The 25,154-nt window shown below is 43.8% G+C and overlaps 2 protein-coding genes across 11 annotated transcripts in view; one reads left to right on the forward strand and one right to left on the reverse strand.

Moving 5' to 3' along the window:
• Positions 1-7,917, reverse strand: part of IL17RB (interleukin 17 receptor B) — a 16,029-nt gene extending 8,112 nt beyond the window's left edge. For 4 of the 7 annotated variants that reach the window (XM_011378385.2, XM_011378384.2, XM_011378381.2 and 1 more), the window contains exons 1-5: positions 5,571-5,699; positions 3,769-3,793; positions 2,822-2,962; positions 1,198-1,325; positions 629-755 (exon numbers count right to left, since the gene is read on the reverse strand). In XM_011378385.2, coding sequence (XP_011376687.1) covers positions 629-755; positions 1,198-1,325; positions 2,822-2,962; positions 3,769-3,793; positions 5,571-5,651 — 502 coding nt within the window. In that variant the 5' untranslated portion in view covers positions 5,652-5,699. Of the gene's footprint in view, positions 1-628; positions 756-1,197; positions 1,326-2,821; positions 2,963-3,768; positions 3,794-5,570; positions 5,708-6,239 lie in introns of those variants that run through there. The other 3 variants (XM_023522287.1, XM_023522286.1, XM_011378382.2) reach the window with 3 other exon arrangements.
• Positions 6,018-25,154, forward strand: part of CHDH (choline dehydrogenase) — a 33,041-nt gene continuing 13,904 nt past the window's right edge. The window contains exons 1-2 of one of the 4 annotated variants that reach the window (XM_023522284.1): positions 6,135-6,276; positions 11,655-11,725. The gene's annotated coding sequence lies outside the window, so the exon portion shown is untranslated. Of the gene's footprint in view, positions 6,277-9,526; positions 10,159-11,654; positions 11,726-25,154 lie in introns of those variants that run through there. The other 3 variants (XM_011378377.2, XM_011378376.2, XM_023522285.1) reach the window with 3 other exon arrangements.

The following is a 25,154-nucleotide window of genomic DNA, read 5'->3' on the forward strand; positions in this document are numbered from 1 at the left end:
TTATCCTCACTGCAGCCCATGTGTGACATTGCAGGTGTGATACTACAGAGCTGATCATATGTTAGAGCAGAGGAAAGAACCCAGCATTCAATTCAATTTCACCCTGCCTCTCACCGACAGCTCAGGGGACAAGCCTACTGATGTCCATATATCCTCAGAGACCCAGCAGCATGCTGTCAAACAACACGGCATGCTAGAAAGCCAAGACTGGAACAGATGTTTTGCATCAATGACAAAGAATAGCTAGAGTGCATTGACCAAGAAGGACCAGAGTTTGAACATCAGCTTTATTTTTACTATATGTATAACCCAGGCCAAGTTACTTAAACTCTCAATTTCTTCATCTGTAAAAGAGGGCTGTCCCAATCCCAGAGTTGCTGGAGGCTCAAGTGAAATAATGCATGTCAAGTGCTCAGCACAGTGCCTGACACACAGAAATGGAATTCTCCCTAATTTTACCGTTCTTCAACTCTGTGATTGAGGTGCAGTTACTATTGTGTCTGTATTCCAGATGAGGAAACTAAGACTCAGCGAGGCCAAATGCCTTGTCCAGCGTACCCAGGCCTCTGTACCAAAGCACATACCCCAGAGTGAGCATCCCAGCAAAACGGAATAAAAGGAAGTTTACCTGGTGAGGTGAAATTCACAGACATGGAGGGGCTGTCCTCATTCATATTTGCATTGGGGATATTATGGGCCCCAATAAAATAGAGTGTATTCAGCTCTACAGGAAAACCAATGTAGAAAAACATCCACTGAAAGGCAAAGCAAGGAAACCCTGAATTGCTGCAATGCAGAAATGGAGTACCTTTGTGTTGCGCTTTTCATTCATAATTTCATTCCTCAACCTACTGCAGAAACTTGTCTCTAGCCAATGTCTGTTTAGGGAATGGACCCCACACAATTTTTCAGTGTAACTCAAAGAGTCAGAGAAGTAAAATTTTAGAGCCAGGATATAATTTAAGTTCAGCTCCCCTCACTTTGCTGATGGGGAAACTGAGGCCGAGAGATGCTGACTTGCCCAAGACACACAGCAGAGAAGTGGCTAGAGATGGGCTTTGATTCCCAGGCATCGTGCTCTAAGCTTGAAGTTGTAGCTGCTCACCAGCCTGTGTGTGCAGCACATCATCCATACTCCCGAAGCAAAGGGCCTACCCTAGTTTAAGGACAATTAGCCAAGTTCCTCGAAGTGCTTACTTTGCCACCAGAGGGTCTGCTCTGAGTCTGGAATACCTCTGTGTAATTGCACCTCACGCAGCCGTAGGACTGGAAGTCACTTTTGCCTGTCACACAGATCTTGGTGGCCTTCAACAAGCGGATGCTGGCTACCAAGAAAGACAAGAAAGTAGTTGTTTATTTAGCACCCACTATGTTACCAGCTTGATGCTGGAGAGTTTACATGCCTCGTCTCATTTCATATTCACAACAGCCCTAATAAGCACCATTACTATCCCCAGTTTACTAATGGGGTGAGTGAGACTCATGGAATTTCATGGAGCATTGCCAAATCTTACAAAGCTCATCAGGGGCAGAATATGGATTCAAGTTCCAAAGCCCAAGCTCCTTCCTCCTCACAGGTAATCCTGAATTTCATAGGATTCCTGCAAAGGTGATTCTAGCTCTGCATTATTCTGGGTCTCTTGAGAAGAAAAAGCCCTTCCGAGTGTCATCACCAAACCATGCCTGTTCTGACTGCACTTTTATCCATGCTGATTCTTCTCCCTGGAATGCCCTTTCTTTCTCTTCTCTGCCGCTCCAGGGCTTACTCCTTCAAGGCCCAACTTATGTCTGTAACAACACCTAACAAATACAAGAGCTCATAACAACACCTAACAAATACAAGAGCTCAGAGAGTGCCAAATGCCTAACTGAATCCTATAATTTAAAGTGGTTTCGCCAGGGGCCTCTCCTGCTCCTCCCTGCCTCCATCTCACTCGCATAGAGCATAGCTCCTTCCAGGATTCCCCTGACACTGTCCTTGTGTCTGTCTGTAGTTGACTCACCACTCTGTGAATGGCACTCCTGGATTCCTGACCAGATGGAATTTAACTAAATTTAGTGGGTGGAAACCACCAACATGGGCTTTAGGACCCCAGAATTGGTTCATTAAAAGAACTCAAAATCTGCCTTGGGGGAATGCCAGGACTTCCACAATGCCATTTGAAAGGTGGAAAAGTAATCTACCTAAGCCACTGCTTTCTTTAAACTTGAAGGAATCATCTCTCGCCTTACCCTGTCGTCTTTCATGAGGTATAACATTACATACAGAGAAGTACACAGATCAGAAGTGTACCACTCAATGAGTGTTCACACTTATGTAGGCAGTACTCAGGTGGAGAAACATCCCCAAGAGTGCCCCTCACGCTTCCATTCAGTCACTCCCACCCCAAAGTAACCACTGCCCTGATTTCCAACCACTTAGAAGTTTAGTTTTGCTTGTTTTGCATTTTTAAAAATGGAATGATATGGTATGTATGACTGTAGGCATGCATGCAGATATGAATGTATGAACTCTTTTGAATCTGGCTTCTTACATTTGTGAGGTTCAACCATATAGTGTATAGTTACAGACTATTCATGCTCATTGCTTTATTGGATTCCATTTTGTGATTCCAATTCTACTGTCAGGCAATTGAGTGCTTTCTATATTTTGGCTGTTATGAATAATGCTACTACAAATATTCTAATATATGGTTTTTGTATATACACACATATATATTCTGCTGAGTATTTGTCTAGGAGTGAAATTAATGGGTCATTTATTCCGCACATTTCTGTTTAGTAGACACTTAGGCCTTAACTTTTATTGATACAAACTTACCATCTGCACGGAGTATCCAGCTTATGTTCATCAAAATTGAATAGTCCTCTGATGCAACGCTGCTTTTAACAGGTTCCACTCGAAGGTCTCTCAAGTCTCCTGGGGTCAGAGTATGTCTGACCATCCACTCTGGAGATGGTCCTGGGAGAAGGTGAGATTGCCCATGACATGCCCCTCCTTAGCCCAATTTGATGCCTCCTCTAAGTGATCCACCCTGATCCAACCTTCATTCATAATTCATATCTTCTTCCTACTAAAGCGGGCCAGAAATTTCTCAGTGCTGACTGATTTATAGCCAAGGTGATGCTCATCCTCTTGGCTCACTCCTACAGAGCACCTGAGACCACTTCAGGTGCCTGTGTATGTATATGTGTATGTATTTAGTATATTTGACATGTTAATTAGGATCAGTCCTGCCTTCTCCAGTCCTCAGCCTGGACTCCAGCCAAATGGTTCACACAACTCCCACTTCCTACCTCCTATCTTTGCTGGTACCATCTTTCCTCCAGCTCACCCTCTTCATCCACGTTTTTGAGCACAAGTCCACCAATTCTTCAAATGCTACAATCTCAAACACTCCTTCTCTAAAACATTTGCTTCCTGTCCCTGACTGTAACACTCCTTCTCTAAAACATTTGCTTCCTGTCCCTGACCTCCCTCCCACAGTACTTGATTTCCCTCCTAGGAGTGGTGGACTTCACTTTCTACCTTGCACAGCAATTCCTGCCTTGCCTATGTCCCTTTTACTAGCCAGGAAGCCAGCGCATCTGAAACACCAGGAGCTGTGTATTGGGTCAACAGAGGCTTCATATGTATCAGCTAACAAAGCGATGGTTCACCCTAGCCTAGTCTCCAAGGAGCCACTGCTTGGATTCAAGCCCACTGAATCCAACTGTGCTTTCAATTTTAGTATAAAGCCCCAAATACCCATTCCCTAGTGCACCTACCAGTTTCAGGGCCACACTGAATCGTCTGCAAGAGAGAAAGAAACCAAATGTCATGCTGAATGCCAGCAAACTACCAGCCACATTAGTGAAAAATACCATCTTTTCCCTTAAATGCATATACAAGTGGCAAAAGAAAAGCCGAGCTGGTTTCACTTCACAGTTTGGGGTAGACTAAGCTGCCTCATGGTAGTTTATGATGAATCAGATTAGCCATCAGTATACAAGATCTGTAAGCCTGCTTATCACCTCATAGACCAGAGGTGTGTCTCCACCTCTTCCTGGGTCTCTGCTTTCCTTGCTACAAGCAAGGGCTGACTCTGAACCATCATGAAGACCCTTTCACACTCTAATGTTTAACTGTAGGTTTTCAGGGCAGTCTAGAGTATTTTTCCCCCAGGTTAAGGACTGGCTGTGCTAAGAAGATGAACAGCAGAAAGCTATGAATGCAGTTCATGGTTCCTTCCCTAGTTTCTTTAAAATATTCATCTTCTAATACAAAAGGACTGATTCACCTGAGCTATTTATAAAATCATAAAGCAACTGTAATTTCATCATGTTATCTTTTTAAAAGGAGCTAAAAATAGAAAAATACATATCGATGTTCAAGAAAGCTATACTAAATCCTTTGGAGTTAACTACTCATATCTTTTTACAAGAAAAACAATCAGTTTTGGAATAAAATACTGGACCTCGAATATTAACTTTTATGCAGCAGCAAGTACTAGTAATAAGACTCAATGTAATGATAAGTCTACCAGCTCTGGACGCTGATCTCTTTCCTAACACCTTGTAAGACAGAAAGCAAGACTTTTAATGGTTTGAGTTATCTAGATTTAGGCAAAATTGTCATTCCCCTGTGTCTTTTTAAAGCTGAACTCCCAGTGTATCATCAGACATTTTTTTAAACAAATAAGCCACCATATTGGGAGCTGAGTTCTGTTAAAGGGCTGGCGATCCAAGTTTTAGGAAGAAGCAAAGCAGCAGCTCTAAATTTTACAAAGTGTTGGCCTGATGGCAACTACTGCAAAGACAATTCTTCCCTTAGTGGAAAAGGCTAAGGGGGCCACAAACTGAGACAGAAGGCGAGGTTAGTAGCTGAAGACATCAGGGCACATGAATGGGGTTTGTCTTTCCATAACCATCGAAAGTAACCACAATGCTTTCATGTTACCTGTTGTGCTAAAAGGGCAGGGATATAATTTCAAAAGCTATTTTGCAGATGAGCTTTTTCTTCGTTAGTGATCCAGAAGATTCCTCAGTCCTTCTGTCTACCAGGCAAAAAAGGAGACTCAAAAGGAGCATTCAGGAGCTTACCAATTCCTGGAACAGGACTGAATCACCACTGGCAAAAATATGAGTGGTAAAGGAGAAGCAGTTCTTGTGCCCCAAAAGGTGGGCAGACCTCTAGACCCAAGCAATAACAATATTGAGCACCTACTAGTGCCAGGATCTTTGCTGCTCCTTTGCAGGCCCTGTCTCTGTTCCGTAGAAACTATGTTGAGTTAGGTATTACTCTTCCTTTTATAGATGAGGACACCGAGGCTCAATGAGCATAAATGACTGAATTAAGAACACACGTTAGCATTTGAGCCTGGGTCTGTATGATTCCCACGCCCCTGACTCTAGAAGCCTGAAGCCCAGTGTCGCCTGGACTAGCCGGGCTGCCTCAGAAGATGCAGACATCCCCGCTCCGGATGGCCCTCTGCGAAAGCTTTGGATAGGCATGAGCTGCCGGTCGGCCACCGTCTGGGTCCAGGCTCGAGAGACAGGAACGCGGAAAAGGGGCGTGAACGGGGGCTTACCGGCTCCGGGGACACGGCACCCCAGCACAACGCGGCCAAACTCAGCAACATCAGCGACATCGCAAGGTCATCGCCCCTCATCGCGTGGTACCCCGGCTACCCTCCCGCAGACCTTTTATCTGGGAGCCTCCGGCCACCCCTCCGGGCTCCACCTCCCAAAGCGCCACCCAGGCGCCGCCGCCTCTTCCCCGGCTGGGCCCGCGAAGGAGCCTTCGCCTGCCTAATTCCAAGGGATGGACCAGGTTCTAGCGGCTCCGGGGCCGTCGCGGGCACAGCACAAGCAGCCGCCGCGCGCGCCGGCCCCGCGCACACGTGCGTGCAGTAAGCCAGGTGCACTATTGCATTCACGCCCTCGGGCTGCGCGCGCCCCGCCCGCCTGAGCCAGCCGGCCAGCCTGGCGCTCGGGTCACCGCCTCGAACCGACGGAGTCTGAACAGCCCACGGTTCCCCTCCTGGCCGCGGAGAGCGCGCGGTGCGCTGGCGCCGCCAGTTAAAGTGTAACCCGGCAGGGGCCCGGCTTTCACCGCCTCCAGCTCTTCCTGCTCCGCCGCAGCTGACTGTCCCGGCATTCGGCCCCGCTGCGGAGGGTGAGTAGTGGGGTATGCGCCCCGACCCTTGGCCAACCGTGCCCATAGTGGCGCCTTCCGCGCTCTGACTCCCGCTCCTCACTGTCCTTGCTGCAGCCGCGGAGCCCCGGGCGGCCTTGGTGAGTTGAGAGGACCTGGGCTGGACGCTGTGACTGGGGCACCGCTTTACGCAAGTGCCAAGTCCCAGAAAGTAAAAGGGGTGGGCTGCGGGAAGCTGGTCTTTCTTAATTCTTCCGGAAGCTAGTTCTTTGTAGGAACTAAGTTATATGTTATTAGAGTAAGAGAAATCCTCCTTTCCCCAGATTTTTCTGGTAAATGTGAATTTCCCCAAAATAAAGTCTGACCCTTAACACATGGGTACCCGAAGGCCGTTTTGCTGTGGTCCTACTGTGTGCCAGGCTTGGTCAACCTGCTGGGTTCACCTTTGGGCCTGCATGAAGTGGGCTCAGCCTCAAGGTCAGCTGGGGGCTCTGGCATGCATACATGTGGTGTTCTAGATGACATTTCTAGAGGACTGGTCTAGTTTGGAACTTTGTTTCTCCAGTTTCACTCTGCCCAGGATCTCTCAGGATTGCCTTAAACGCGAATTCTGGGCCCCTGCTCAGAGAGTCCTACCAAACCTCTCAGGTGGGGCGCGGTCTGGAATCATCATTTAACAAGCCCTCTCTGCTAATTCTGATGCAAATGGCTATGGGAGGAGAAGGGTCCGGTTTTTGGTTTTTGGTTTTTTTTTCCATACAGTAGTTTGGGCAGAGGTTAACAAAAATCAGCTGGGCTAGCAGTGGATCTCGGGTCTTGGAATTTGGCTGCTTTAGCGCCACCCACCCCCCCCTCGTTTGCAAAGAATGTGGTTGGGGGGACCAGCTCAAAGTACCTTAAACTTGTAGGGCTAGTTAGCTCCATCCTACAGATGAAGAGAACAATGCCTAGAGAGGGATGTTGGTTTTATGGATGCAGTTGTCACCTGGCAAGAGGTTGACTTAGTCAAACAGCTGTTTTTGCTGTGGTCCTACTATGTGCCAGGCTTGGCTTACCTGCCGGGTTCGGATTTGGGGCTGCATAGAGTGGGCCCAGCCTCAAAGTCAGCTGGGGGTTCTGGCATGCATACTTATGGGGTTCTAGGTGATGTTTCCAGAGGATTTGTCAGGTTCCTGACCAAGGATAGCAGCTCAGGTGTGGTTGTTGCCTCTGAGTTGCTTTGAGCCCTGTAGTTCCCAAGATCATTTCTGACTCTAATAGTTGTCTTTCTGCTTAGGAAACATTACAGGGTGCCAGTACTGGGGTGCAAAGGTGAACAACACATGGGTGCTGGCCGACGGGCCCTCGGGCTGAGGATGAGTGCAGTGAGAGTATGTTCAAGGGCACCCGTGTCCGCCCTGTGGAACGGCAAATGGAAACAGCCTCATCTGCCAGCTTGAGATCATGAACTTTGTCCCACGATGTTAAGGAACCACAGCAGAGGTTTAGGTGGTGGTCAACTTTCAGTGGCCTTTAGGAAGGCCACCTGGGTGGCTGTACAGGGCAGTGGGTGGCCAGCTCCTCTGAGACCAGCAAGGAAGCAGCTGCTAACCAAAATACTTCACTCAGTGAATAGCTGGGTCCCTGCCGTGGGCCAGGCTGGAGCTGTGCTGGCTTTTCAGCTGTGTGCCAAAGCGGGCCCTGCTGTGGGAGCTTCGGACTGTGGAGTGTGAGGGGTTTGGGGACAACCAGGAGTGCAAAGGTTAAGCCTGGAGATATGATTTGTGAGGCAGATATTTACAGAGAGGGGAGGAGGTTAGGACTCTGGGGGAGGAGAGCTTTATGGAGTGAGGGTTAGGAGGGGCTGCACCTGGAGCGAAGGGTAGCCCATGGGGTCAGATGGGGCAGAGGTCACAGAGAGAGAGGAGGCTGAGACCTCCTGACCCATAGTGGCCCTGCCTCCAGTGGCTGAATCTGGCCTGAGAGGGGCCCCTGACTTAGGTCACTGGCAATCAGGTGTGGCTTTGGCAAAAGTGGGGTGAGATGGGCATGGGAGTAAGTGGGTTCAACTTTCTTCCTATCTCTTCAGAGTTTCCAAGCAGCCCTGCCAGGGTCAACTCCATGTTATGGATGGGGATAACTGAGGCTCCAAGATACCTATATGGGAATGTGGTGGGGGCAGCTTTATTTTAAGTAAGGGAGAGACTGAGGTTCTTTCTCCAGGGGAAGAAGCTGGTGAGCAAAGGAGAGAGGAAGGGTAAGGTGAGGTTGGTATGGAGGTTGCTGAGCATGTGGGTAGGAGTGGAAGCAGGGGTGCTGGGCACTGACTCAGGGCACTGAGTGACCCACCATCCACTGCCTGGGTCCAGGGTTGAGGGTGTGTGGGCCCAGAGATGTGACACTGCCCTGGCCCTCTGTGGGGTGGAGATAGGGCCCACAGCCAGCTCTGTAAACAGAACCGCAGAGTGGGGAGTCAAGAGGAGAACCCAGCAGCCACACCTGGTGTTCTTTGTGGGCAAAGAAGACGTGCCTGCCTGTCCTAGGAGGTTCCACACTGGCTCAGAAGGTCTTTCCCAAAAGTTTCCCTCTGTGAGAGTCCTTGTTGATTAAGTGTTCAGCCTCCAAGGTGGCCTGCTGGAAAGGACACCATGTGTTCAAATACCTAAGCCCAATAATTTTGTGGCTGTATAAACTGGAGGCAAAGCCACTGTGGGTCAGGAGGTCTCAGCCTCCTCTCTCTGTGACCTCTGGCAAGTCACTGCCCTTCTCAGGGCCTCATTTTCCTATTCTGTAAAATGGGCAGATGAGAGTGTATTAGCAATGGCTAAATGAGGTGACTCAGGTCTCTGGGGGAAGTGACCTTTGAAGAAGATGCTTTGACCTTTCCTCTTCATTCATGCATTCTGCCAGTCTTGGTGCCTGATAGAGCCATCACACAGTGTGCCTTCATGTCTGGGTATTTAGTATACTTGTTAAATGTTTGAATGGATGAGTGAATGCATACCTTCTTCCAAGGTTGGCGCCTAAACCTACCCACCTGGGATAGCTGATTTGGGCTTTCTACTCTTTCTCCTCAGGTGGGTCGAAGGTCAGGGCCTCTGCTGGAGCTGGAAGATCACTCTATCCAGTACCCATGGCCCCTGACCCCAGACCCCCGGTGTAGGCTCTGCACCACGGCTTGGAGTCGATTTGCTAGGATTCCAGATCCTTTGGCTGAGCTAACCTCGGGTGAGGCTCTTGGTGTCCTGGAGCCTCAGTTATCCCCATCCATAACATGGAGTTGACCCTGGCAGGGCTGCTTGGAAACTCTGAAGAGATAGGAAGAAAGTCGAAAGATTTAAAGGTGCTGTTTAAATTTAGGAGCAGGGGAGGAAGGATAATAAAAAACAAATTAATATCTCTATGATTCAAATAGGGAAATTCCTTTGGATCCAAGTAGGATGACATCCTCGGGTTCTGTCACTACCATCAGACCTTTGTTTCTTTGTCATTCATCCTGAGAGAACAAGGCCTTTAGGGTTGTTGACATGTCCCAGGCCCTGCCTCCACCCACACAGGTGGAATTTTCCACTTTATTCCTTTTGCAAATATTAATCAGGGCCTCACCAGTTAACAGTGGACTCATTGTCTTGTGAAAAGCAAGCCATTCCTGGCAAACGCTGGCTGCCTTCCAGGGCCTCGGTAGCCTGCCCAAGCTGGGAGAGGGGGCTGCTGGAAGCACCCTCCCCTCTGTTCTCCCCTGACCCATGTTCTGCACCAGCTGGTTGAGCTTCACAGAGTCAACAGTAATGCCTGCTTTGAGTCAGGGACCCTGAAGCCACACCGAGGGCTTGTACCCACTGTTCTCAGCAGGGCTACACCACCGCAAACATTTTCTCTGCTCCAGTGAGGAGAGGCTGGCCCAGGAAAGCACACAGGCTCGGCCACAAGGTTAACTCCACCTATGCTATTACTCCTGCTGCGAAGTCACAGCCCATGTGTACTTGCATCGGTTTTCATATGTGTTGTTACACTGGGATCTCAAAGTCCAGAACGCAGAGAAGGCAAGTATTGTTGTTCTCTCAAAGCCCTGTCTGTACATAGGTGATAAAGTCGGCCTCACAGCACTGTACGGAGGGTTACTGGAGACTTAGTGGAGCAGGGAGCACTGTGTCGGGCACACGTAGCAGGGTTGGTGATCGGTTTTTTGATCAATGATATTTCAATTTGTTATATTATTATTTATAATATTAATATATAATTGGTCCTATTTGCATTATGACTGTCTGTACTTTTTGGAGGAGGAAATAAGATAAGTAAGGCTATGCAAGGAGGAGAACGAAGTGGAACCTAGGCAGTGGTGTGAACTTGTTAAAAATCACCACGTGCTTTTGGCTTTGCACTTTTAATTCTTTGAAGTGTAGTTTTGGCTCTTATTTTCTTTTGCTCTCCTAACAAACCTATGAAATGAGTGGCTCAGTTCCCATTTTACAGATGAGGAAACCAAGGTCCAGAGTTGCTAAACCGTGAGTGGTAGCAGAATTAGGACGGCAACCCGAGGAATTTGACTACCATCTCTGTTAACATTTTTTTTTTTTTAAGTAATGAGACTTGAACATGGAACCCCAGTATGCAGGTGATGTTGCATGTTAGCATGAGTTTATAGTTCACATTTGTGATTTTTTTTATACTGTAATGACAACAGTGATACTGTTTTCATGAACACACTCTTGAAACCAGGGGCCACAGGTGCCGGTTCATGTCTTCCACTAGTCCCAGTGCCCAGTAGATTCTTGTAGTTTAGTTCAGTGATAGAATGATTTGCAGTTGACACAAGGAAGCAGTGGGGGATTTGTAAGCAGCTCACCTTGCAGTCTTTGAACCCTCTGCAGTTAAACCCATCCAGAAGTTTGAGAAGGAAACAGCAGTAGGCACGTATGTGAAAGTTGGCTGGCTCATTAATACCTTGCCACTGTGCCAGCAGTTTATAAATGAAAGCATGCATGCTACCTACCCATTAGACTGCTCTAGGATGTGATCTGGTGGTACTGTCATGCTGTGGCTGGCTATGGCACTTTGATGGGTGGGCACTCAGTATCTCCTGGGCCTTGCTGGCCTTTGGTAAAGTGTGGCTCCGATCCAGTGGTAGTACCCAAGTGAACGTGGATTAAAATCAAGCAGGCTTTGCTGTGCTGCTCCTCTCTAGTCAGTGCTGTGTTCAGAGGAAGTGCTGGAGTCGGCTCCACAGACGGTGGGGAAGAGAGGCTTTGTTTTGGAGCCTTTGACAAGACACCTAAGCAGATAGGTTTGGGTCTCCAGGGAATTGATGTCCAGTCCATAACAGTGCTTCTCAAACTCACCGTGGTGAAAGTCCATATATTTGTCTTTTAAATTTCAATCTCTCATAGGCTGATTAAAAAATACAATAAAAGTTGTTATAATAAAAACTTAGATACATAAAATTTAAGCCCATTATCTGATTATGAGACTCAACAGACATGAAGTCACTGTGTCAAAGTTTATAAACTCTGATTTTCGTCTGTGTACTTATCTTTCACAGACAATCAAAAATAGCGTGTGGGCTGCTACTGCCCACGGACTAACTCGAATCTTGTCACATCTGGGTGCAAGGTGGGTGTTTTCTAATTGAGATTTTTAAAACCAGTTAAAAGTGTACTTGAAATATGGAGTATTTAAGCATTTACAGAATACCCCAAAGTTCTGTAGAATTCTTCAAAATCCCTCAAGCAAGACATGGCTCTCTGCCTAGGAGGTTCTTCCACCCGAGTTTCTCTCCCTCACTCCTTTAGTAGGGATATTTGAAATTTAAACAAACAAACAAAAAGAACCCCTTTGGTTATGAAGAATTTGAAGCATACAAAATTAGCCAGAAGAGGTTACTGAACTCCATATTCTCATCACCTCCTGGGTGATCATTTCGTCAGCTTCTCTAATCCCTGAGGTTATTTTAATCCAAATTCCAAATATCCCTTATTTTTTCTGTCAATTTTTCAGAATGTGTTTCTGAAAGAGTCCTTTTAAACCTTTGTCACATCTGATACACAAGCAATGATTTCTTAACATCCTCAAATATTCAGTTAGTGCTTGAATTCCCAGGATCTCAATAAGATCTATATATTATTCTCGTAATCTATAGATTCACCTCCATCTCTGTCTTGTTTATTTTTTCACTTGAATTTGTTGTTGAAGAAATGCATGGTCTTTCTTTAGCCTGGATTCTGTTGATAGGGTCCCTGGGTGTACTTTCACATGTTCCTCCGACCTTTGAATTTCCTCTGAAGTGGTGGAAATTCTAGAAATGTGAGCAGATTCAGGTTTGAATTTTTTGGCAAGGATATTTCTTAGGTGTTCTCCCATTCAGACCTGTCTCGACTTGAAGAAGTCGTTTGTTCTTTTAATTGTCTCCTGTGTGTGCAGTCACTCTGATAAGGCCCAAGCTGACCTTCTGCTGGTTCTGGGCTCCCCTTCGTTCTGAGATCACCTAGCTGCTGTGTGGAGAGCAGACTGTGAGGTGGCATGGGAAGGGGTTGTAGTACAGGGACACTGGTAGTATGCCATCAGAAGAGTCCCTGCATTAGGTAATGGCACCTGATCCAGGCAGATGTCTGTGGGGTGGACAAAAGTACGTGAATTTAGCCCCACCCCTTTTAAGAGAAGTCATTGCCCCCTGTGCCTCGGTTTCCATGTCTGCCTCCTCTCGTGAAGTGAACAATGTATTTTTATATGCTAGTCACATAAACATTTATTGAGTACCTGCTGTGTGCCTGGCTCTGGTAGCTGTGAGTACCCTCCACTGCTGATTGTAAGTGAACAAACGTGATCACAGATCTGTGGACATGCTCTGCCAGGTGAAAATTTTGTTAACTGATGGCCACTGGGCCACCAGGCTTCTTATAATCTCTGAGACTCGCACTGTACCTGGGCCAAAGAGGACCTTCAGCATCCCTGAAGAGGGAAGAGCAATCACTCTTTCTGATGTTGTGTCCTTACTGTGTAAGAGCCAGGGCATCAGGGTCTCTTGTTCCCTCAGCCCTCCTCTGGCTTCAGCTCCAGCTTACCAGCACCCATCTCTAGCAGGTGCCCTCCATGTCCCCACTTTCACCTGGGGTCTTTTCTGTTGCAGGAGCCCACTCACCTGGGCGTAGCGCAGGCCACGGTGCAGGAGAATTAATGTCCTCTTTCTCAGGGCCAGCCCAAGACACTTCTACCCACCCCTTCCTCCAGTCCATCAGGGGATTGATCCCGGGAGGGTCCCTGAGGGAACTGAGTCCCTACCTCCCCCAGCAGTGACCTTGATATCATACCCTGCCTCCTAAATACACCTGTGTGAATGAGCACACCACCTACTCAGATCGAATCCACAGACATCTGAAAGAGAAAGAAGTGGAGGCAAGCTGGAAGAGCTGTCCCCTGGGTTTTGCATGCATGCTCCCCCACCCCCACCCCAGGGTGTTAGGATACTAGGTTTTCCTTCCTTACACTGGTTTTGGTGAGACCACCACCGTGGAGGTTTTAGAAAAGGAGGAGACCAGCTGGGGAGTGGGGGCTGTGTACAGAGTTCAGATACCTAGAACGCAGGGCACAAAGTCCCACATTAGGAAGCCAGCACTCACGCATTACCAATAGGAAACCCCTGGCCAGGTCACACAGTAAGTCCCAGAAGAGCTGTGGATAAAAGCCTGGCCTCTGGTGTGGTCTGGTGTGGTGTCAGGCTTGGGGGCTCCCACCACCGTGGAGCTTTCTTGGCCCCTGGAGGTGCATCCTGACCAGCCTCTGCCCTGCCCCTTGTCCCATCCTCAGCTGTTTCACCAGGGGCAAGTGGGCCCCACCCAAGCAGCCTGAGTGGCCTCCGAAGCAGCGAATGATTAGCTGTTTCAAGAGAAGAGAAGAAAACTTGTGATTCATTTGTTTATTGTTCACCAATTTGTGGGAGATGAGATTCCTAAGAAGAAAAACTTGACTTTTAAAGAAAATGCCTTCTTTTTTACATTTTTTAAAAATTGAGCTACATCATACATACATAGAGTGTACTGATAGTAAATTTCAATCTGTATATACACCCAGGTGACTACCAGCAGGTCAAGATGCAGAATATTCCCTGTGCCCCTCTTCTGTGGTGAATTCAGCATCTGTGCATCAGACTTCCCAGGTATGGAGAGCCCTAGGCCACGTGCGGGCTCATCTCCAGCAGCCAGCATACAGAGCACCAGCCTAGGGCCTTGCTCAACAGTTGAGGACCAGGCTCAGCAGTTGGGGGCCAGGCACAGAGCCCTCAGCTGGGGGGATGGGCCTTCAACAGCTCATCTTAACTCTCAGTTTGTTGAGGTCCCAGGATGGATGTGGCCAGTGGCCAAGGAAGGCTTTCTAGAGGAAATGACAGCTGAGCAGTCCCTGAGAGAAGCCGAAGAGTGAGCCAGGTGGAAGGAGGTGAGGATGTGTACCTGGAAGTAGTAGTACACGCAAAGCCCTGCGGGGAGAAAGGAAAGATGGTCTGTGTACTGGAACCCAGAGAGCGAGGCTCATGATGGGATGAGAGGTGTTGGCTGGGGAAGGAGGCAGGCCAGGAGGAGCTCTTGGGACAAGAGAGCCCACAGGGCTGTGAGGAAGCTCGTGTCACCATCTTGGGGAGGGTGGATGGCCTGGGTTGAGAGTGGTAGTGAGGTTCCTGTGGGAGGGGGAGGCAGCTGCCCAGGGTTATTCTCTGGACCATCACCACCTAGCCAAGTCTCATTTCTCTGACCAGGACGCTTACCACCTGCCACTTACGTCAGCCCACCACAGGGCTGGGAGATTAGATTCTTGTGCCACTGGGAAAGCTTTGCCAGACTGCAAGAAAGCAGCTGAACTTTCACCACCGTCTCAGCCTCCAGAGCCCTGATCTAGGCATACGGCGCCTTGCACCCTTTTCCTGTGCTGACCGTGACTTTTTTGGCTCCCATGATATGGCTTTGTTGGTCAGGCTTGTGGTGGCATGGTTCCTGGCCTCTGACTTGAAATAAGTCAGGGACTCCACCTCTGAGGCTTATTTCCCTTTCTCTGACATGGGATTGATGGTGATGCTGATGATAGTGATGAGGGGCCCCCCCACCCAATGTCTTTGAGGGATTAAATGTAATAACCTACGTGAAATGATCATTACAGGATAGCTGCCCCTATTATTACTATAATTATAACTCAGTTTGGTTCTGTGGCTTAATGGAGCTCCTCGATCAGACAAAAGCAGCTAAAGAACAGTGTTCATTTTGCCTACACAAAGCCCAGCCTAGGAGGTTGAGAACCTTGTCAGAGGTCTTGCAGGGAGAGCAGGTCAAAGCTGGCACTAGAAAGCCAGGTCCAAGGCAGCTGACCTGCCTAAGATCCTCCATTTGAGAACGACCCCCAGAGACCTCCAGACAGACAAAAATGGCCGTGGCCCCCACCACACTTTCTGTAGTTCCTTCTCAGGATTACCATTACCGCTTTGGCCTGTGGGCACAGAGAGAGGTGTGAAGGCCAAATACCTCTGAAGATAGTGCTGGCCTTGAGGCACCAAGGGCCTCAGTGCTCATGAATAGCTGACCTTTCTGTTGGGTCTGCTACAGGGTCTTCTGTAGTGGTCCCATTTTTTACTGCACCATTCTCCTTTGGTGGAGAGTTAGGTTTTTGTCATTGTTTGCCAGTAAAAACAACTCAGGACAGACTTCTTGTGCTTGTTTTTTCACAGTTGTGGAGAGCTCTCTTTTGGTTATATTCCTAGAAGTGGGATTGCTGAGACAAAGCACTAACCCTTTAAAATCCTGATGTATACCCATTATCTTCTGGAAAGGTTCACATGCTCCCAAGCTGTGCCCAAAGCAGAATCACTATCACTGGCCTTACTCTGGCTGAGCTTCGCAAAGGCTGAAGCAGGTCTGTGCCTCATTTCACATGCAGGCCTAGCTGAGACTACACCCCTCTCCAGAATTCTGTCATCTCTTCTTGGGTGACCAATTAAAACCAGGACTTCAGTGGCCCAAAGGATCTGACCCTAGTTCAGTACATTGCACTGACCAAAAGCTAGAAAGGAAACATACGAACACACAGATACATGCATGTGCATGCACACACATATGCATGCCAAGAAATTGCAAAGGACCCTGTTCAAAGGGTTTTTTTCAGAAAGTTTCGTCAGTTTCTCCAACTGTGTGACTGGAGACAGACTATGTCTTAGGTACAGGTATTCCTAAAATGGTAGGTAAACATTTTATTCTGGTCACAATTCTTTTGCAGTTGAGTCCACCAAAATTATAAAACTTGGGCAATTGGTCACAAGCTCAGAATTATAGGAAATCTGTCTTGTCATACAAGAAATTCTAATCATGAAATTTGGCAAGTTTTTCAATATAAACCTTCACCTACTGATTTTAGAATTTTAAATGAGAATCGTTAGTTGCTACGAAGTACTATGGTGATGAAAGCTGCTAGTAATACTCAGTAGGGAGTGGCGACCCCTACATTTGTTACCTCTCACTTAATAACTCTGCACTTGACCCATCTGCTGTGCCCATCACTGGCATGGAGGGTAGCAGCCTTTAATTGACCAAAGCCTTACTTCTCAGACAGGAATGCCACAGAAACCACTTGTCCAGCTCCAAGCCGACTGCCCAGGTGGAAGGTGTGGCTTGGTGGAGCTGCCCTGTTCCCCGGGAAGACGTGTGTGGCATGAGGGTCTTCTTCCCTTGATTGGGAAGCAGGGTAGGTGGAAGTCTCCTCTCCCCCATGCCAGGTGATTGACTGAGCCCCTTCTTCACCTACTCAGGGCCACAGAAGTGGGCAGACAGCCAAGGTTGGTCCCAGGAAATGGGGTGGGTCAGAGGTACAGGCACCCAGAGTCAAAAGGAAGACTTGGATGCCACCCTACCCATGGTAGGACTCCTCCCCTTCTAACACATACACTCAAATTAACACACATGCTATCCTGTTTTCATACCTCCCACCCCACCCCACCCCACCCCACCCCTCACTTCCACACTGCCAGTGCTAGGGAGCTCCTTCCCCGCTCAGGCAGCCCAGGAAAGTGGAAAAGGCTGCTTCCCTGTGACTCTTTCACCCACCCCTCCTGTCAGTCAGTCTGTCCACCCACCCAGTTTGGGAACTGAGGGGGCACTGTGCTAGGGGTTAGACGGCCCCTGCCCCCAGGGAGTTCCCTTTGGGTCACAGGCCCCTTCCTCTTCAGCTTCACCCTCCCCTCTTATTCCCATTGCACAAAATGAGCGTGTATGGATTCTGCCACTTTCCAACACTAGGAGCCCAGTGTGCCAGGAGCCCGAGTGACTCTTCCGCTCCCCCTAGCCCAAGGCCTGGCTTCTGAATGGCAGAGAGAGGCAGCCTCCTCCGATGGCCTCAGGAACAAAGAAATGTTGCTCTGAGGCTGGAGTCTCCCTTGGGCCTGGGTACCAGGACTGCCTGGGGAGAAGAGGAAAACCTACCCCACCCCTGGCCATGGTGTCGGGTGAAGAGCCAGGCCACGTGCACCCGCAAGAAAGGGACGTGAGAGTGGGCAAGTGCCCTGGGCTCTCAGATCTCCATTCTCTTATCTCTCATCTCTATTATTCATCAAATCCTGGGCTGAAGATTCTTGGTGAGTGGGGCGTGGGGATGGCAGAGGCACCTGAGAATGTTTCCTCTCCCTCTCCGCAAGGGTAGGAGCCAGGTAGAAATGCCTCAGTATATTCTAGCCCTCCCCAGCTCCACCTCTGCCCAGGGGCCAGAGAGATCTGCACCTAGTTCAAGGCCAGACCCAGTCCTGTGAGAACAATTCAAGTCCCCTCCATGTTGGGGTATGCCAGAGGCGAGTGTTGGAGGAAGAGCTGTGATAAGAGGTAGGGTTTGGGGATGACTGGGGCCAAGGAGAGTAAATGACCTGGTGCCACCCCATGAAGAAGGGGTCGGTCTGTCTTCACAGTAGGCTCAGTGCCTCCTGGTGAAGCTGTCCTGTTGCTTCCTAATTCTGTTATTTATCATCAGTTATTTCAGACCCTCACTAAAACTAGACAACAAATATACATGTGCTTGTCAACTAGATTAAGAATTAAAACATGGCAGGTGCAAGTGAAAACACCTGGATACACCTCCCTGCTCAGCGATAACTACTATCCTGAATTTCTTTATAAACTTTTCTTACTAGTAGATTTGAATCACTTAATATCCAGAATTGTATTGCATGTGATGTGGGTTTTTTTGTCATTTTTTTATTGGCAAAATTTACCATAACATAAAATTTACCGTCTTAACCACTTTTAAGTACACAATTCAGTGATATTAAATACATTCACAATGTTGTACAACCATCACCACTATCCATTTCCAAAATTTTTCATCACCCTAAAACATAAGTTCTCTACACATTCCCTCTCCTCCCCTGCTCCTGGTAACTCTAATCTACTTTCTGTCTGTATGAATTTACCTCATATAGGTGGAATCATATAATAATTGTCCTTTTGTGACTGGCCTATCTCACTTAGCATAGTGTTTTTAAGGTTCATCCATGTTGTAGCATGTGTTAGAATTTTGTTCCTTTTTCAGGCTAAGTAATTCCATTGTGTCATCTGTTGATAGACATTTGCATTGTTTCTACCTTTTGACTATTGTGAATAATGCTGATAAAAACTTTGGTGTGCAAGTATTTGTTTGAGTTTCTGCTTTCAGTTCTTTTGGGTATATACTTAGGAGTGGAATTTCTGGATCATATGGTAATTCTGTGTTTAACTTTTTGAGGAATCACCATACTGTTTTCCACAGTGGCTGTGCCATTTTACATTCCCACCAACAGTGCACAGGGGCTTCAGTTTCTCTGCTTTCTTGTCAACATTTTTTCCCATTTTTTTGATTATAGCCATCCTACTGGTGAAGCTGTATCTCATTGTGTTTTTAATTTGTATTCGTGTTGTTGAGCATCTTTTCTTATCCTTATTGACCATTTGTATATCTTTGGAGAAATGTCTATTCCAGTCCATTGCCCATTTTTTTGGTGTTGGGTCGTTTGTGTTATAGTTAAATAGTAGGAGTTTTTTTTATATATTCTAGGTATTAATCCCTTATCAGATGTACGAATTACAAATATTTTCTTCTATTCTTTCGGTTATCATGTCACTCTATGGATGAGGTCCTTTGCACGAAAGTTTTTAATTTTGATGAAGTTCAGTTTACCTATTATTTTCTTTTTTGCCTGTGTTTTTGATGTTTATCCAAGAAATCATTGCCAAATCCAATGTCATGAAGATTTTCCCCTATGTTTTCATCTAAAAATTTTATAATTTTAATTTTTATATATAGATTTTTTTACGTTTTACTTTTTTAGTATGGCATAAGGTAAGGGTCCAAATTTATGCTTTTGTATATGGATATCCAGTTTTCCCAGTACCATTTGCTTAAAAGATTATCTTTTCTCCATTGAATAGTCTTAGCACCCTTGTCAAAAGTCTATTAACCAGATATGCAGGGGTTTATTTTGGGCTCTCTATTCTATTGGTCTATATATCTGTCCTTATGCCACCACCGTGCTGTTTTGATTACCATAGTTTTGTAGTAAGTTTTGAAATTAGAAAATTGATTCCCCCACTTTGTTTTTTCCAAGATTGTTTTGGCTATTTAGGGTCCCTTGAAATTTCATATGAATTTTAGAATGGGTTTCTCTATTTCTACAAAAAAATAAATAACAAAACACCTGTAGGGATTTTGATAGAAATTACTAGATTGAATCTGTAGCTTGCTTTGGCTAGTATTGCCATTTTAACATTATTAAGTTTTCCAATCCATGAACACAGGATGTTTTTCCATTTCTTTATGTCTTCTTTAATTTTCTTCACTGTTTTTTAGTTTTCAGTGTCAAGTCTTTCAACTCCTTGGTTAAATTTATTTCTAAGTATTTTTTGATGCTATTATAAATGGAATTGTTTCCTTGATTTCTTTCTTATTAGTGTATAGAAATGCAGCTGATTTTTGTGTGTCAGTTTTGTATCCTGCATTTGCTTATTGGCTCTAACAGTTTTCGTGTGTGTCTGTGTGTAACCTTTAAGGTTTTCTAAATATTAGATCATGTCATCATTTTACTTCTTTCTTTAAAATGTTGATGCCTTTATTTCTTTTTCTTGCTTAATTACTGGCTAGAACTTCCAATACTATGTTGAATAGAAGTGGCAAAAGTGGGCACCCTTGTGTTCTTGCATTGTTCCTGAACTTAAAGGTTTCAGTCTTTTGCCATTTAGTATGATGTTAGCTGAGGGTTTTTCATGCACAGCCTTTATCATGTTGAGGAAGTTTCAATTCCTAGTTTACTAAATGTTTTTATGAAAAGGATGTTGAATTTCATCAAAAATTTTTTTTGGAAAAATTGAGAATGTTTATGTGGTTTTTATTCCTTAATTCTATTAATATGGTGTATGATATTGGTTGATTTCCATGTGTTGAACCATCCTTGCTTGCCCAGAATAAATCCCACTTGGTCATGGTATTTAATACTTTTTAATATGCTGATGAATTTTTGCATTAAGATTCACAATGGATATTGGTATGTAGTTTTCTTGTTAGTGTCTTTGCTTTGTTATCTGGGTAATACTGGCCTCATATAATGAGTTAGGAAATTTTTCCTCCTGTTCAATTTTTGGAAAGAATTTGTGAAGAGTTGATGGTAATTCTTTAAATGTTTGGGAGAATTCATGAGTAAAGTTATTTTGATCAGGGCATTTCTTTTTGGGGAGATTTTTGATTACTGATTCTATCTCCTAGTTACTAGTTATAAGTTTAGTTATATTTTCTATTTCTTCATGATTTTGTTTTGGTATTTCTGGGAATTTATCCATTTCACCTAAGTTATCCAATTTGTTGATGCAAATTGTTCATAGTACTCTCTTATAATCCTTTTTATTTCTATAAAGTCAGTACTCATGTTTCTACTTTTACTTCTGATTTTACTAATTTGAGTCTTTTTTTCTCAGTCTACCTAAGTGTTTGTCAGATTTTTTTTTTTTTTAAGCCAATTTTCGGCTTGCTTTTCTCTATTGCTTTCTGTTCTTAATTTCATTTATCTGTGCTCTAATCTTTATTATTTCCTTCCTTCTTATACCTTTGGGTTTAGTTTGCTCTTCTATTTTCTTAAGATGTAAAGTTAGGTTATTATTTGAGATCTTCCTTTTTTAATGTGTGCATTTGCAACTGTAGCTTTCTGTCTTAGCACTACTTTTGCTGCATCTCATAAGTTTTGGTATGTTGGGATTTCATTTTCATTTGTCTCAAGGTATTTTCTAATTTCCCTGTGATTTCTTCTTTGATACACTGGTTGTTTAAGAATGTGTTATTTAATTTATACATATTTGTGAATTTTCCAGTTTTCCTTCTGATATTGATTTCTAGTTTCATTCCATTATGATCAGAAATGATACTTGATATGATTAATATTTTGAATATACTTTTAGGATTTATCTATGTTGATGTGAAGTGCTATGGTTCCTTCCTTTTCACTGCTGTGTAAGGTTTCCTTGCTTGACTGTACTACAATTTTTTCTAGTCCTCTGTATCTCCATATACATTTTGAAATCAGCATGTCAGTTTTTACAAAAAAAATCCTGCTGAGATTTGATTGGCACTGCATCAGATCTATAAATCAATTTGGGGGAATATTGACATCATAACAATATTAGGTCTTTCTATTCATGGTAACTCTATTTTGGTCATCTTTAATTTCTATCAACCATATTTACAGTTTTCAGTTTATAGGTCTTGCATGTATTTGTTAAATTCTTATGCCTTTTATCTTTCTTGATGCTTTTGTAATTGGTATTGTTTTGGCTTCTGGTTGCCCCAGAGAAAGTGGCATCAAACGCACCACTACCCAAAATAGTTTGAATGTCGAGGCTGATAATACCACATGTACAAAGAGGCAGTGAAAAGGTTTATTACTCACATGATGGGGCTTTCTGGGGAAAGCAGAGTAGGTACCTAAGCTGGTCCAAGATAGCTTGATTGAAGAAAGGAGCTGGTAGCTCTTGTTTTTATTATGGTTGGGTAATGGGACCAAGGTGAAGATTCCCATATATGGACTGGATATGCATGATTTAAACTTCCCTATTGACAATGAGGGCAGGAAACCAGAGCTTTCTTATTGATGTGGGCCAAGAGAGAGGGAGATGGGATTTGAAAGCTGTCAGTGTTCGAACATCAAAAATGGACTCAGATTTTTATTACATTTATTTACATTTAAGCTTCAGTTGTTCATTAATAGTATATAAAAATACAATTGACTTTTGTGTGTTTAACTTATATTCTATATCCTTGCTCAATTCCCTTATTAACTTCAGTAGCTTTTATTGTGAATTCCTTGGTAATTTTTATGTAGATGATTATGTTGTCTGTAAATAAGGGCATTTATAATTCTTTCTTTGAATCTGTATGCCTTTTACTTTTTATTTTAACTTAAATAACCTTAAAATTAACCTTAGATCCCTGGTTAGAACCTTTGTACAATGTCGAGTAAAAGTGGTGAGAGTGAACACCTTTGCCTTGTTCCTAATCATAGGGAGAAAGCTTTCCTAGGTATTTCATAGATGCTCTTTTTAGAAGAAAGTTCTTTTTCATTCTTTATATACACAGAAATTTTATGGATTTAATGATTTCTGAATTAAGTATATGGTTTTTTTTTTTTTTTTGGTTTGTTAATATGATGAAGTACATTGATTGATTTTTAAATGTTAAACCAACCTTGCATGCACAAGATAAACTCTAGCTCGTTATGATGTATGCTTTTTGTATGTTGCCGGATTTGATCTGCTGAAATTTTGTTAAAGATTTTTTCATCTTTGTCCATGTCGGATATTTGTCTGTAGTTTTCTTGTGATATCTTTGTCTGGTTTTGGTAACAGGATAAATGCTGGGTTTATAAAATAAGTTGAGTGTTCTCTGCTCTTCTATTTTCTATAGAATTGTTATTCCATCTTAAATGTTTTTTAGATTTTACCAATGAAGTTTAGAGTTTTCTTTGTGGAAAGGATTCAAATTATGAATGTAATTTCTTTAATAGACATATATACAGCTACTTAGATTATACAGTTCTTCTTGAGTGGGCTTTTATAATCTATCTTTCAAAAATTATCCATATTATCTTAATTATCACATTTATTGGGGTAAAGCTGTCATAATATTCTTATGTTGTCTGTAAAATATGGAGTGATATCCCCTCTGTCATTGCTGATATTGGTAATTTGTGTTCTCTCTCTTCTTTTGGTAGAGGTTTATTAATCTTATTATTTTAAACCACGTTTTGGTTTTATTAATTTTTTGTTTTTAAGTTTGTTTTTAATTTTATTGATTTCTGCTGTAATGTTTATTACTTTCTTCTGATTATTGTGGATTTTCTTATTTTCTGATTTTTTTAAAGGAAAAAGTATAAATCATCAATTTGAGATGACTTTTCTAAAATAAGCATTTTAATGCTACATATTTACCTCAAAGCACTGCTTTACCTTCATTCATGTATTTTGGTCTGTTGTTTCCATTTCATTCAGTTCAAAAATTTGCTAATTTCTCTTGTGAGTTCTTCTTTGACTCGTGAGTTATTTAAAAGTGTATTTAAGTTTTTAATGTTTAGGGATTTTAAGATATAATTTTATTATTTCTAAATCAATTTATTATTGGTCAGAGAACATATTTTGTTTCATTTCAGTTCTTTAAAATTTGTTGCTTTTTTCTCCCCTAAATTTATTTATTTTAATTAGTTTCAAGTATACCGTACATTGATTAGACATCAATATAGTTCATAAAATGATCCCCACAATTGCTCCCTACCTCCCTTGACCCTCCACCTAGCCAACATATTAATGCTAATTGCATTCCCTATGCCATGCTCCTGATTCCCAAACCTCCCTCCCCTCTGTCCATCACCAAATTGCCCACTATATTTGTGAGTCTGTTTTTTATTAGATTGTTCTTTTTGTTCCTTAGATTCCTCATATAAGTGAAATCATATAGTGTTTATCTTTCTCTGTCTGACTTAAATACCTTCTAGGTCCATCCAAACAATATCCTTTTCCATCCCCTTCCTTTTAGTCTTTGTGTGTCTTTTAATCTGAAGTGAGTTTCTTATAGGTAACATGTAGGGGTCTTGTTTTCCTTTCCATTCATCCACTCTGTCTTCTAGTTGGAGCACTTAATTCTTTTCCATTTGAGGTACTTATTGATAGGAATATATTTGTTACCATTCTTTATTCCTGTTTTTGATATATGTTTTTTTCCTTAAAGAAGTCCCTCCAACATTTCCTGTAATACTGGCTTGGTGGTGATAAATTCCTTTAGCTTATTTTTGTCTGGGAAGCTCTTTATCTGTTCTTCAACTCTAAATGATAGCTTTGCTGGATAAATTATTCTTGGTTGTGTATCCTGGGTCTTCATCCTGTCAAATATTTTTTGCCAACCCCTTCTGTCCTACAGTTTCTTTTGAGAAATCAGCCGCCAGTCTTATGGGTTTTCCCTTATAAGTAACTGTTTTTCTCCTGCTGCTTTTAAAGTTCTTTCTTTGTATTTAACCTTTGACATTTTAATTATGATGCATCTTGGTGTGTGCCTCTTTGGATCCCTGATTTTTGGAATTCTCTGAGCTTCCTGGGGTTTTATGTCTATTTCCTTCACGAGGTTAGGGAAGTTTTCCATCATTTTTTCTTCAAACAGCTGTTCAACATCTTGATTTTCTTCAGTTACACCAATCAGACAGATATTTGGACCCTTAATAGTGTCCCATATGCTCCTTAAATTATTTTTATAGTCTTAGCATCTCATCTCTTGCCGTTCTGATTGTGTGTACTTGGCTTTGCCATCCTCTAGATAGGGCATTTGATCCTTTTTTTAATTCACTTCGTTTATTCTTTTGTTTATTTCATTTAATATTCTTCTCATCTCAGATAATGTGATCTTCATTTCAGACTGGTTCTTTTTTATAATTTCCATTTCCATATTTGTTTTTTTGAAGTTCTTGCTGAATTTATCTACACTTCCCAAAAGTTCATTGAGCATCTTTATAACCAGTGTTTTGAAC

The sequence above is a fragment of the Pteropus vampyrus genome, unplaced genomic scaffold (assembly GCF_000151845.1).
Source record: "Pteropus vampyrus isolate Shadow unplaced genomic scaffold, Pvam_2.0 Scaffold337, whole genome shotgun sequence".
NCBI classification, from domain to species: Eukaryota; Metazoa; Chordata; class Mammalia; order Chiroptera; family Pteropodidae; genus Pteropus; species Pteropus vampyrus.